A 14,905-nucleotide genomic window follows, 5' to 3' on the forward strand; every position below is an offset into this window, starting at 1 on the left:
TTATTTATTTTCTTTTTTAAATTAGATATTTTCTTTATTTACACTTCAAATTTTATCCCCTTTCCTAGTTTCCTCTCTGAAGATCCCCTATCCCCTTGCCCCTCCCCCTGATCCCCAACCCACCCACTCCAGCTTCTTAGCCCTGGCAATCCCCTATACTGGGGCATAGAACCTTCACAAGACCAAGGGCCTCTCCTCCCATTTATGGCTGACTAGACCATCCTCTGCTACATGTGCAGCTAGAGACATGAGTCCCACCATGTGATTTCTTTGATTGGTGGTTTAGTCCCAAAGAGCTCTGGGGGTACAGATTACTTCATATTGTTGGTTCTCCTATAGGGCTGCAAACCCCTTCAGTTCCTTGGGAACTTTCTATAGCTCCTTCATTGGGGACCCTGTGCTCTGTCCAATGGATGACTATGTGCATCCACTTCTACATTTGCCACCCCTTCCCACTTTTAATATTCTTTCTTTGTTCTGTAGATTTTGTGGTTAGATTATTATGTCGCAGGAAGATTTTCTTTTATGGTCTGGTCTGTTTCGTGTTCTATGTGTTTCTTGTATGCCTTTATATGTTTCTTGTCTCTTTTTTTTTTTTTTAGGTTGGGAAAGTTTTCTTTTAAAATTTTGTTGAGAATATTTTCTGGGCCTTGGAGCTGGGACTCTTTTTACATTCTTCTATTTCTATTATTAAGTTAGATTTTTTCATAGTGTCCCAGATTTCCTGAATGTTTTGTCAGGAAATTTTTATATTTAACATATTCATTGACTAATGTATCCATTTCTTCTATTGTATCTTCTATGCCACCTTCTGTATTCTGTTGGTGATGCTTACATCTATCCTGCTCTCTTAAAGGTCTTCCATCTCTAAGATTCCCTCAGTTTGTGTTTTTTTTTATTACTTCTATTTTTATTTTCAAGTCTTGAACAGTCTTATTTATTTCCTTTACCTATTTAATTATCTTTTCCTATATTTTTTAAGGGATTTATTTGTTTTCTCTATCATCTTTATAAAGTTGGATTTAAGGTCATTGTCTTATCCTTTGGCTGTGTTAGGATATCCAGGACTTGCTGTAGTATGGTAGCTGTGCTCTAAAGGTGTTATGTTGCCCTGGTTTTTGTTGATTGTGTTGTTTCAAGGGCCTTTAGCCATCTGGATGGCTTTGGTCCCTGGATATTCTTGTTGTAATAAGTAAGTATCAGGAGGGGGTTAACTTTGATGGTTCTGGTGGGGCAGGCCTCTGATGATTTTCCTTTGGCTGTAGTTCAGTATTGGCAGGTCTCATAAGTGTGGGTGGAGAGGTGGCAGGAGAATGAAGGTCCACTAATGATAGCAGACTGCTCAGGATAGCTGGGGGTGCTCCAGAGGACTCAGCAAGCAGGGAAGATGTGTGGGAGAAGACTTGTTTTTTATTCTCAAAATACATTTTGTAGGGCATAAAATTCCATATCAATAGCGTTTGTTTTGTTTTATGAAGACTATTCCTCAGTGTTCTCACACACTTCATTTTCAACAAGAAATCTATAGTAAGTCTGCTGTCATTATCATTTGTGGTCCTCTGTGTATGTGACACGCCTGTGCCAGTGTGGCTGCTATCACTGATGTTGATATCTTTAGTTATGCTTAGTGTAGTTTGCTCCACAATTACCATGCTCAGCACACACAAGTTAGAGAAATCTTAGGCCTTGTTTCATCTATATTTCCTGTGCTTTTCTTTCTTCGGGCATATAAATCACATATTAATTGGTTTTAAATTGTATCACAAAGTACTTATTCTAATTTCTTTAGTCTTTAAAATTTTTTGCTGTTAGAGCTGAAGAGATTTCTCAGTGGTTAAAAACACTGTCTTGTCTTCTAGAGGACCTAGCTTCAGTTCTCAGCACCTACATCTGGCAGATCACATCTGCCTGTGACAGACTTTAGCTCTGGGTGATCTGATGTCCTCTTCTGGCTCCATGAGCATGGGCACACATGTGACATCCATTCATATAAATACACACATACACATTAATAGAAAAATAAACCACTTTAAAATGTGCATGTTGCTGGACTGATGATTCGTACCTTTAATCCCAGTACTTAGGAAGCAGATATCTGAGTTCAACACCAATCTGCTCTACCGAGTGAATTCCAGGACAGCTAGGATTACACGGAGAAGCCATGTTTCAAAACAAATCAAAACAATAAACAAACAAGCAAGCAAACAAAAACTAAAACTAAAAAACAAACAAGACACCACCAACAAAAAGATCTTCATGTCTCTGAAGTGCTTAGTTACACAGGTTTTCATGTTATTTTCTGTTAACTTTTGTGTTGGCAGTGGGTGATCTTGGTTATTTTCTACTTAGGGATCAAGCATTTCCAGTTTTCATGAATAAATTTGGGACATTATAAATGATATCTTGTTAGCTTCTGTACGTGTGTGTATGTGTATGTTTACAGGCATTCTTTTAAGATTGGTTTAAGTATGGAGCTCGGCTGTGTTTTGACCCTTTACTCCTCTGAGATCTCCCTTCTCAGAAGTGTTAGGCAGATTCAGGTTAGTGATCAATCTATAGCTAATTACTCTTCATTGTTGGAACAAGTGCCTTCCGAGGAGTCTGCTAATGTTTCATGATTGATGAGGTTTCCCAGGCTGCCTTCTGTGAGCACACACTGTTTGGGCCCCCATGTGAACAATAGCCACTATTTTTTCTGACACTTTTTCATAGTTGTTCCCTAGCTGTGATTGTCAACTTTCCTTTTGTAGAACATAGAAACTGGTACAGGTTACCTCTAAAGAAAAAAGAGTTATCCTTTCCCCAGAGTTTTGTGTTGTTGGCATTTTAAATCCCAATCCAGGGTTTCTACTCCGCCTTAGACCATTTGGTTCCTGGAAAAAAGACACACACACACACACAACCTTTATATTTACAATAAGCCTTAATAAGCACTAAAGCTGAGCAGATATCTACGCTTGATGCTATTAGAATCTATTTGCTTATTGATAATCCCAAGTTATTACTTACTATATTTCATCTGGGCTGCTTTTAATTCCAATTGTCCAACCTTTAGGACCATGTTTTCATGGCTCATCCAACCCGTGGCAGCATCTCTTCCATTCCTCCATCACCTTCTTCTTCTCATCCTGGTTCTCCTCTGATCCCAAGCCCTGGAATCCTAAACCCCACCTCTGTCTCTTCTGCCCAGCTCTTCGTTGTTGGCAACTTTATTTACCAATCAGAAATAACTTGGGGGCAAGGTCACACAGCGTCACTTTGGTCTACTAGCAGACTCTCTGTGGCAACCAGGTCTTGGGGGCCCACCCTTAGCATTACAATATACAACAAGACCAAACCTCAACAGTTTTGTATATCTCACACTTAGATTAGGCATGGTATGAAGGTGATGGGCAAATAATAGTGGAACCAGGGGTGTGGACAAATAGTCTCATCCCGTGCTACAGCAGAGAACGAACAGAGTTGCACAGTCCCCTTCAAGAGGTGGCGCACGCCTTTCATCCCAGCACTCAGGAGGCAGAGGCAGGCAGATTTCTGAGTTCGAGGCCAGCCTGGTCTACAGAGTGAGTTCCAGGACAGCCAGGACTATACAGAGAAACCCTGTCTTGAAAAAACCAAAAAAAAAAAAAAAAAAAAAAGAGTCCATCTCTAAGAGTACGTCTATGAACATCCAAGTATTGCCTACCTTTAAATTTTTGTTTAAATTATTTTTGTGTGGGTGTGGGTTGTGTATTCTATGAGCTTGTGAGGAAGTCAGAAGACAACTTGTGCAAGTCCGCTCTCCCCTTCCATCATGCAGATCCTGGAGCTTGACTTTTGACCCTTAGTAGATGCTGTTCATCTGCTAAGCCATCTTCCAGGCTCCAGGCCTTACCTGACAACTTCTCTTAATTTTGTTATCCTGGTGCATTAACCCTGGGGAGGGTTTTGGGGAGGGTGTGTTACTGACCATCCACTCATAGAACTAGCAGTGAATAATGGTTTCTTCACATACATGTGGGGATCAGCTTTCAGCTGAACACTTGATGGGTGTTACTCTGAAGGTCTTTCAAAAGCCATCTTTGTACTTTTTTCCTCTCTGGTAACCTGTCTTCTGAACACTGTCCATCTATCTGCTTGGGATGGGAGATCGCTTTCTCTACTTAGTTACTCCCTCTTCTGTGGCCTGGGAACAGTCTTAATTCAAGTCTGCGATAATTGTAAAATGTATCTCATTTGCTTCTTATTTCTTATGGGTCATCCCATTTTGTCTTATATCCTTTGACTTGGAAAGCATAGCTTTGTGTGTTTTGTACATGTTTTTGTCTGATCACTTGTGAGAAAAAAAATCTGCCCTATTACATTTGTCTCAACCAAATGCAGATGTTCCTTCCTCTCTCAGTATAATAGAGATATGTCCAAAAAAATTAGACACACCATTTGATGATCAAATAAATATTAGTTTTAGAGATTTTCCTTATTTATAAAAAGCCTTATAATTGCTATTATGTTATTAGCTGAAAATAATTGTACAATATGCCAAATTTCTAAGTTCAGATTATATATCAAGTATGGTTTATTGTGGCCTGTATATTTCTAAAAAAGAATTTCAGGTGGATTCTTGATACCCAGGGATACTGAATAAGGGTAAAATAGCATATGTATTAAAGGGGAAATTAAGTAATAATGGTATCTGTTATAATAGTTACTGTCATGGGAAGTAAATCAAGTTTGTGCATTCTGGTTATACAATGTGTCAAACTTATTCAGCTTCTCATTTTCATTATCAAAATGAATACTGAATGTCTACTACGTGCAGCCTAAATAAAGGTCTAATGGCTACTAGCAAGGTCATTCAGTGAAATAAATAGATGAGAAATTTCAGCAATCACTTTAATTCCTGAAATCCATGTAAAGAGGACTGACTTTACAATGTTATCCTCTACCCTCCACATATACATCATGACATATATACCACACATGTGTACACATGTGCATATATGCACACATGTTTCTATTGGATATTTTCTTTATTTACATTTCAAATGTTATCCCCTTTCCTGGTTTCCCCTTCAGAATCCCCTTTTCCCATCCCCCCTTCCCCTGCTTCTATGAGGGTGCTCTCCCACTCACCCATACACTCCTGCCTCCCTGCCCTGGCATGCCCTTACACTGGGGCATTGAGTCTTCACAAGACTAAGGGTTTCTCCTCCCATTGAAGTCTGACAAGGCCATCCTCTGCCACATATGCAGCTGGAACCATGGGTCCCCCCATGTGTACTCTTTGGTTAGTAGTTTAGTCCCTGGGAGCTCTGGGGTGGGGGATCTGGTTGGTTGATACTGTTGTTCTTCATATGGGGTTGCAAACCCCTTCAGCTCCTTCAGTCCTTTCTCTAATTCCTCCATTGGGGACCCTGTGCTAAGTCCAATGGTTGGCTGAGAACATCCACCTCTGTATTTGTCAGGCACTGGCAGAGCCTCTCAGGAGACAGCTATATCAGGCTCCTGTCAGTAAGCTGTTCTTGGCATCCACAATAATGTCTGGGTTTGGTGTCTGTATATGGGATGGATCCTCAGGTGGGTCAGTCTCTGGATGGCCTTTCCTTCAGTCTCTGCTCCACACTTTGTCCCTTTAGACAAGAGCTCTTCTGTGTTAAGAGTTTGGAGTTGCACACACTTTTTTAAGTAGGAAAAATAATGTTTGAATCTTACATCCCATTTCTGAGTAGAAGACAGTTTCTATCATGTGGGTTTCTGGAACTTAACTCATCTTATTAGGCTTGGAAGTCAGCACCTTTATCAGCTGACCCATCTCATTGGCCCAATGGCTTTTGATGGATGTGACAATGACCTACCTACCTTTTACTTACAGATTTTCAATTAATTTTGTGTATGTATGTGTATTTCTGTGTGTATGTGCTTGTGTGTTTATGCTTTGTGTTGTGTGTGTGTGTGTGTAAATGTGTAGAACTTATCAGACAACTTCTTGGTCAATTCCTGCTTTCAACTTACTTGAGTAAGGGTGTCTCTTGTTTACTACTGTGGTTCTGCCTACCTACTTCAGTCGAACAGTTCCTGAAAGTCCAGGGCAATTCTCCTGTCTCAGCCATTGTAAGAGTGCTGGGGTTGCAGCTGCACTTCACCGTATCTGGCTGTTTGCATGGGTTATGGGTATTAAACTTAGTTGTCTGGCTTGTGTACATCGTGCTTTTCTGGCTGAGCCATCTCTCTAGCCCTACACACATATGTATAATGTACTTCCATTATTCTGGCCCCAACTAGTCCATTCCTGAATAATCCCCCTTCTATTTTCAAATCTTTTTAAAAGTACAGAATACCCAGGATATACCCCTACATACCCAAAGAAGCTAAACAAGGAGGGTCCATGTGAGGATACTTAAATGCCACTTAGAAGGGGGAACAAAATAGTCATGAGAGGCAAAGGGAGGGAAGGAGGGACCTGGGTGGAAGAGGGGAAGGGAAGGGAAATGGGGGGGGCAGAATCAGGCATGGGGAGAGTCAAGAGAGAGGCTCAGAGGGCCAGGGGTATGAAAGAAATATGCAGCTGTGGGGAGTCAGAGCAGGGGGAACCTCTAGGAAGTCTCAGAGACCTGGGATCTGGGAGGCTCCCAAGACTCAATGCAGGTGACCTTCGCTGAAATGCTCAACAGTAGGGATATGAAACCTGAAGAGATCACCTTCAGTAGTCAGACAGGGCCCCCAGTGGAGGGATGGGACACCAACCCATCTACAAAATTTTTGACTCAAAATTGCTCCTGTCTAAAAGAAATTCGGGGATAAAAATGGAGCAGAGATAAAGAAGTGACCGACCAGTGACCAGCCCAACTTGGGATCCATCCTATGGGTGAGCACCAAACCCTGACACTATCACTGACGCCATGTCGTGCTTGCAGACAGGAGCCTAGCATGACTGTCCTCTGAGAAACTCTACCAGCAGCTGACTGAGACAGATGCAGATGCTCACAGCCAAACATGGAATGGAGGTCAGGGCCCCTATGGAAGAGTTAGGGGAAGGACTAGAGACACTGAAGGGGGTGACAACAAAATAGGAAAACCAACAGTGTCAACTAACCTGGACTCCTGGGAGCTCCCAGAGACTAAGTCACCAACCAAAGAACATACAGGGGCTGGTCTGAGCCCCAGGCACATATGTAACAGAGGACTGCCTTGTCTGACCTCAATGGAAGAGGATGGGCCTAATCCTGCAGAGATTTGATGCCCCAGGGTAGGGATATACCCAAGAGAGGACTACCCTCTCACAGGCGAAGGAGGGGATGGGGGGGGGGATTCTGCAAGTGGGAGCCAGGAAGGGGTAAAGCTTTGGGATGTAAATAAATCAAATAATTAATTTTAAAGATCTAGAGTCTGCATATGAGAGATCATTCTGCTTATCTCTGGAGTTTGTCGTCTTTCACTTAACACAATGATCTCTGTTGTAGTAACTGAAAACAATAACTTTCATTCTTCCTTAACCCTAAAACCACTCCAGTGTGTGAAGAACCTGTAGGTCCTTCATCCACACATCTGTTGGTCACTGTTTTCTGAATAAATGTTTATTTAATGTAGATTAAGTCTTCATTCCCAGAAGTGTTCCATGGTGGCTTACATTTCCTATGTCCTTATCTCTACTACTTTGGGGTGCTTTCCCACCATCTGAGGGTGCTCCCTTAGCCTCTGAGTGTCCCTCACCCTCTGAGGGTGCTCCCTTACCCTCTGAGAATGCTCCCCACTCTCTGAGTGCCCTCCCCTACTCTCTGAGCGTGCTTCCCCCTCTGAAGTTGTTCCCCCAAGCTCTGGGAGGTGCTCCCCACCCTCTGAGGATGCTCCCCACCATCTGGGGGTGCTTCCCCTCCCTCTGAGGGTGCTCTTCCACTCTCTGGGGGTGCTCCCCTACCCTTGAGGGTGCTCCCCGTCTTTCTGATGGCTCCTTCACTCTGTCTATTCCCCCTTTTCACTCACTGCCTACATTCTGCTCTCTCCCAGAGTGAGCTCTTACTCCTGACTCCTTAACTGTAATATGTGACACCCTTCTCATTTCTCAGCTTACCACTGGCCATGTCTTGATGTTTAGAGCTGTGCAAATAAACAAAAAGTGTATCCAGTTTTGACACTGGATTATTCCTCTCCACTTAGAAGATAATAACGAGTAGCTATGTTCACTGTTCCGTGCATATATGTATAAAATTGACAAAACTTAAATTTAAGAAAATAAAAAGTGTTAATAATATAAAACACCTATAAATGCCCAAACAGAAAAGCCAGGAACTATTTCATAGCCACGTGTGAAAACTTTGGCATCTAAAAAATACAATACATATACTTTTAGCCTATTTGATTTGCTTACTTCCTGGATTTTCTTGGGCCCTTGTTTTCCCTAAAATCCAACCCCTTTCCAATTATGGTGCCCTAGCTGCTGTCAAGGCCATTTTAACCCTAGTGCTATTTGCTATCCCCACCCGCTCCATGATTTGTCCAGGCTCTGGGACTGGGTAATCATGTACACTGTACTGGGGTAGAGGGAATTCTATCTTGTAATTTCTTCTACTCCATTCGACTCACAGCCCCTGAGAGCATTTCTTCCTTTCAGTGAGGTGCACACAAGAGATGGGTTGGATGCCTTCATTTGTTGAGGGAATCTGGGCTCCAGCAGATATGTGGTAAGTATCTCTACACAAAGGAAGCCATAAACAAAGGCAAATGTGCCAAGGGCCACAACTGTGGTAGATGAATGTCTCTTAAGTTTATCTCTCCATCCTTTTGCTCAACCTGGATTTCTCCACACTCGAAGCCACCTCTGCCTATTTCTGTAGTATAAATCCAGCCCCTGTCCACATGCACCACTTGAAGTAGCTTCAACTGCAATGTGTTCTACATTTCACAAGTACATGGTCCACATAGAACTAAGCAGAGCAGAAACATTTTACAAGATACCTGGTTATTCCTTGGAACTCATCTCAGAGACTAACCAGAAAGGACTCTCCTGTCTCCATGCTACCTAAGTCCATGTTTTTAAGCACCTGATAGCATTGTCCATAGCTTACATTTGTAAATAGTTCCTGTGTACATCCCACCTCCTCCAAGATGGAAAGTTCTTTGAAGGCAGAAGGGCAAAGCAGGCACTGTGCAAGTATCAGCTGAACATTCAGAAGACTATGGGTGAGGATGAGCCAGAGTGAAGGTCCCTAAGTCACTAACAAGATTTGTTTCTCATGTCATCATTTCTTGATTGCCAATATTAAGTTTTAAGTATTTTGACACTCTAGTGTGTCCAGAATCTCCTCACAGTTCTGGACTTTGAATCGTCAAGTACCTGGTGGCAGAAAATGATTCTCTCAGGGACTCCTGAGGTCAATGATATTTGAATCCAATCAAGTAACATGAAATAAAGGTTCCAGGTAATTAGGGCACCACAGGAGAAATTAGAAGAGCATCTTTTCTCTCTCTCTTTCTTTCTTTCTTTCTTTCTTTCTTTCTTTCTTTCTTTCTTTCTTTCTTTCTTTCTTTCTTTCTTTCTCTCTCTCTCTNAGGGAACTAAAAATAGATACATGTTCATCTTTTTTTTTCTTCCTTCCTCCCTCCCTCCCTCCCTTCCTTCCTTTCTTTTTTCTTTCCTCTTTCTTTCTTTCTTTCTTTCTTTCTTTCTTTCTTTCTTTCTTTCTTTCTTTCTTTCTTTCTTTCTTTCTCTCTCTCTCTCTCTGTCTCTCTCTCTCTCTCTGTCTCTCTGTCTCTGTCTCTCTCTCTCTCTTTCATCCATTCATGAGATTTAGTGACTATTCTGTGCTTAGTTCTATGGTGGACATATAAACACCTTAGAGCAGTGGTTCTCAACCTTCTTAATCCTGTGACCTTTTAATGCAGTTCCTCATGTTGTGGTGACCCTCAACCATAAAATACTTTTCAATGCTACCTCGTAACTGTAACTTCGTTACTGTTAAGAATCATAATGTAAACATCTGATACGCTACCCCATGGGGATCCCAACCCCCGGGCCGAGACCCACTGCCTTAGAGAGTACATTCAGCTGGAAGATGGCCACTGCTACAATACTTGTCTTGCACTTGTGAGGACCTGAGTTGGATCCCATATCCCGCAGATGCAAGTCTGGGCAAGGTGGCACACACGTATGATTGCCATGTTGGTGAGATGCGGCTAGCCAGGAATTGGGGCTCCCTAGATAGTATCTAGTCTAGCTTAGTTAGAAAACAAAAACAAAAAACAAAAAACAGGTCTGTGAAACAAAATCAAGGTTGACAGAGCCTAAGCAATGATATCTGAGGTTACCCTCTGGCCTCCACATGCATATGCATATACATCTGCACGTGGATTTGTGAACACACATGCACACACAAGTGCATGCGAGTGCATGCACACACCCACACATAAAATACATAGGGACAGCAGCAACACTTATTCCTAGGAACATGTAAAAGCGATTTATTTCTTCCTTTCCCAGGTTCCTCATGTACAACATCAGTCCCTTGTCTCTGCATTTCACACCACCCAGTTAATTTCCAGGCATTTAGGGGTCTTTACAATAGGTGAGTGAAAGCAGAGATCAGAAAAAGACATTAAACACCACTGCAAGAAGTGCCAGCAATGGACACTTGTAATTGAATGAGAGTCTATACGAGTCTATGAATATCGCTGTGCTCCCATAAAGATGCCTTGATTTATCTAATTTGGAGAAAGACTTAAGCGACACTGAATATGTAGTATATATGGTATAAAACAAAACCGGTGGGCAGCCTCCTGCTTTTCGTTTTCCATTGACATCTTCGAGGGAAAGTATCCCAACGATAGGATTTTCAATTTGCCTTTTTGTCTTAAGCAATGTCCTTTCTTCCAAATTAGCTCCTCTGCCCTCCCTCTTCTGCACTAGGGAGGATCCTTCAAAATTCCTAACAGGCAGCCCTGTGGAGAGATGGGAGTGAAGGGAAGGGAGGGAGGAAGGGAGGGAGGGAGGAAGGGAGAGAGAGAGAGAGAGAGAGAGAGAGGTAGAGGGTGTCTGGCAGTGTACATGTGGTACAGGCAGAGGGATCAGAACGCTCACAGAACAGGCAGTATAATCCCATGCTCTTCCTAAGTATCAGCCCTGCGGGGAGCTCTGCAGGCAGTCTACTTGGAGAGGAAAAGTAGATTTGGGGGAAGATGGAAGGGGTCAATTCCTAAGTGAGTTGCTCCTCACTCATCCTGAGGGCATCTTCTGATCTCCAGTGACTGCCCAGTGCTGGCTGGTCAGACTCGGCCCTCTCCCTCCCAGATACTTGCTTTAGCAGAAGAGACACACCTTTCTGCTGCAGGGAAAAGCAACTGACCAGATTGCAAGCCGGTAGGTTGTGACATTCCGCATGTTTATGCAGCAGAATTTGCTGAGAGATGCAGGGGGGGCGGGGTGTTGGTCGGGCTGGCTGATTTATCTGCAGCGGGGAATGTTTTATTTTAATTGTCAGTTCAAAGCAGAATTGTTGCCTAGGCTAAGGTGGCAGCTAGAATTGCTGCATTTCAGGCTCCTGGGCTGCGTTTGTGTTCCATGTGGTTTCTGCATGCAGCTTGGAGAAGCTAGGGAGAGCTCACCTTTAAATAACTGCAGCGTGCTATGCTCCTTCTGCTCCATATGTATTTTTTGCTCTTCCTAAGCACAGTTCCCACCCCATCTTCTCAACATCCCCCTGCCCCTCTCCCCACCCTGTGGGAAATGTGGCCTAGCTTCACCTTGAGCCCTTGGCTCCCTAAGTCTGTATGTCCGGCTGCTTTGCCCTAGGTGCCCGTAGATGCTCTGCCGCTGCCCTGGGCCCAGGCAGACTGATTCAGCAGAAACGTCTGTGCATGGGAGTTGCAATCAGGGACCATGGCAGTGCAGCTGGTGCCGGACTCCGCTCTCAGCCTGCTGATGGTGAGTGTGCTGGGCAGGAGGTGGGGCCCAGGAGGCCCCCACTCCAGCCTTCCACTGCTGGCCTCAGGGACTGCTGCTAACTGCTGCGGCTGCTGTCATGGCTGCAGACACGCACGGCTCTGCTTCATCCAGCAGGCTCCTGTGAAAGGATTTCTTGGGTCAGAGGATTAGCGTGACTAAGCACTCTCAGGGAAAAGAAGCAGTAGATTTGCCATTTTAGAAACTTGTTGCTGCTGCGTGCTATTTTGAGAGACGTGCTTACAAACAGGTGCCGAGGGTGCCTCCGAATGGATCTCAAGATGCCTCCCGTTCGCTCAGCATCCTTTGCTCTGGGGTCTTTCAATCTAAATTCTGAGAGTCGTGCTTGTTTGTTTGATTTCTTTCCATGCCAGCTGTGGGGTTTACAAAAAGATTATTTTAATTGTTTTTTTTTGGGGGGGGGTGCTCCAGACTGAATGAATAAGGCTACCTTCTCAGGTTCCCCTAGAGAACCCAGGGTGGTTCAGGGTGGCCATTCGGCTGTCAGATTAGTGGACACTGCTCTCCCATCTCCAGCTGGCAGGGAGAACTGACATTTATATGTGTGTGAACTGCTGACCTACTTTAGATCCCTACGGTTTTTACAATGTTAAGAAAGCTGTTGCTCTTAGTGCTTTGAAGCAGGCAAGGACAGCACCAAGCCCCTTGCAACCCAACTGGCTTTTGACTTGACCCTGGATTCAGTTTGCTTTGCTGTCTTGGCTCCCCTCCCTCCTCCTCTGCTGCCCAATTCACAGGCCCTGGCAATGCTGCCTCCGGAAGAAGGCTGCGTCAGCTTGGCGTGGGAATGTACCTAACGTTTACTCTGGAGAGTTTATGAGCAGAGTCTAAGTGCTTCTGTACGGTGTATTGATCTGTGTTTTCTGATGGAGATGGGAAAGTGCAGCTTGGTGAGGGTTGATGAGTTTATTAAGGCGACTGGGAGGAGTGGCTAGAGAGCTTGCCTCCTAAGTGGCGAGCCTCATCAAATTAAGAGGGACTTCCTCCTTGTGCTCCGTTAGCATACTCACACACACACACACACACACACACACACACACACACACACATATATATGTATATGTATATATGTATGTATGTGTGTTTACACACACACACACACACACACATACATACACATTTGGTCCATGGAGTCATTTGAATTGCTAGAAATTGCTTGGGCCTCTTGGACTTCTGGTCTACCAGAAGGAGGAATTAGGAGTGAAAGTCATTGCTATAGCCATTACTCTTTAAATGGCTTCCCTGGTTACTAAGGCCACTGTGCGATATTGCTACATATTTCATTGTCTACTGTGGGTCAAACGAGTCCGTGGTCAAATTTCTGAGTATCTGTTATGGTTGCTAACACTGTATGCCAATGTCTGTGAGGAGTAGGATACTTAGAAGAATGCTGGAATCATGAACATATGCAAAAAATATAATCACATATCCTTCTATGTGTGAATATACATACATGTTGTCTAATATTACTAGGTAAATATAAATTCTGCAGTATGTTCATAGAGAGTAAAAAGTTTGTTAGGCCTGCCTCTCTGCCTCTGCACTGATGCTTAGATGTATGTCTGTTTTTACTACATGACTCTGAGGATGAATACTTTGTACTCAAGCAAAACAAAGCTTTGCATCCTAACTCATTGGGCTATCAATGCCATGCACCACCATGTGGGCTCCTAATAATATTAATATTGATATCGTCTTGGCTATCTTTTCAGTTCAGAGTTATCCTCTACCTTGCCTAGCACTCACTTCCTGCCTGGTTGAAAAGATTGTGATCTTTTCTCTCTGGGAAGCTAGGAAAATAGCCCTTGACACAGCTGTGGACCATTAGGTCAGAGCCTTCCAGGAGCACTGCACATAACCAGAGTCACTTCTAGTTCACACTTAGTTCAAGGAAGAGTTCTCCTAAGAACGTTGGTATGTTCTGCTTTTTAAAAGGGTAAATTCCAAAGTAATTGCTTCCTAGATATGTTTTTTGATAATTTATAAGCAAGTGTGAGAGAAAAGAAATGGGAAGAAGAGGCCATTTAGTGGAACTGACTTAGCTGTGAGTTCAGGAAAGAAACTATATGAATTATTATGTATCCTCTCATTAATTAGCCAATAAGCTCTCAGTATTTATCAAGCACCTGCTCGCTGGGGAGAGTAGCATGGTATAATAGCAAAAGCCATAGCTCACGACAGCATGGTTTCAGGGATGGTCGATACCCTGTGGCCTGAGTGTAGCTGTGGTTTGCTGCTGTGCAGTCCTTGGGCTGCAGGAGTCCAGTCAGCTGAAATCTTTGTTTGGTTCTGGAAAGCTAAAGATCCCTGCATTCTGTCTCCAGCTTCACCACTTACTGGTAATATTGAGCATGTCCCTTCTCCTATCCTGGTTATGTAGTTTGCTAACGGGGAGGGTCTAATGCACCTTTCTTTCTGTTGGGCAAAATTTAAGCTCTGTAAATATGCTATCTAGGATAAAGTTCCTGAATAGCCAGCTTGAGTACTTTATTCAATGTTGTCACCTTCCCCCCCCCCCCAACCCAGCATTGCTTTTTTAAAAAGGTGGCGTTTGGTTTCACCCAGGTGGCTTTTCTGCCAGAGAAAGTATGTTTCCGATCATTAGCTGGTTGTTTACACTCTCCTGTCAAGAGCTCAATCCCAAAGAAGCCTGCTTTATTCCCCTGAACAAAACCCACTGACCCCAGGACAGTGCCTAACGTACCTTTGCCAGTTAGATGTGGGTCTTTCGGGAGGAGTCCAGCATTGTGTACTAGCCCTATGGGAGTACTACACTGATTCTTTCCATGGAGGGTAGGAAGGGTCAGATGCTTGTGAAAGTCGGAGCAACTCGAAGAATTGATGAAGGGTGAGTGGAAGGGCAGATTAGCCCTGGTGAGAAGACAGCCTCACATGCATCAGAGACTCACCTACCCATCGATGTAGAGATTCTAGGAATCCAAAGAAGACACTGCCTTGTTCCTGATGCTACTC

General features: G+C 43.5%; 1 protein-coding gene across 4 annotated transcripts in view; it reads left to right on the forward strand.

Annotated features, from left to right (window-relative positions):
* The first annotated feature begins 10,981 nt into the window (after window positions 1-10,981).
* Window positions 10,982-14,905, forward strand: part of Frmd4a (FERM domain containing 4A) — a 584,600-nt gene continuing 580,676 nt past the window's right edge. For 2 of the 4 annotated variants that reach the window (XM_029471433.1, XM_029471435.1), the window contains exons 1-2: window positions 11,050-11,329; window positions 11,762-11,893. In XM_029471433.1, coding sequence (XP_029327293.1) covers window positions 11,849-11,893 — 45 coding nt within the window. In that variant the 5' untranslated portion in view covers window positions 11,050-11,329; window positions 11,762-11,848. Of the gene's footprint in view, window positions 11,330-11,761; window positions 11,894-14,905 lie in introns of those variants that run through there. The other 2 variants (XM_021186444.1, XM_029471448.1) reach the window with 2 other exon arrangements.

The sequence above is a fragment of the Mus caroli genome, chromosome 2, assembly GCF_900094665.2.
Source record: "Mus caroli chromosome 2, CAROLI_EIJ_v1.1, whole genome shotgun sequence".
In the NCBI taxonomy this organism is placed as follows: domain Eukaryota; kingdom Metazoa; phylum Chordata; class Mammalia; order Rodentia; family Muridae; genus Mus; species Mus caroli.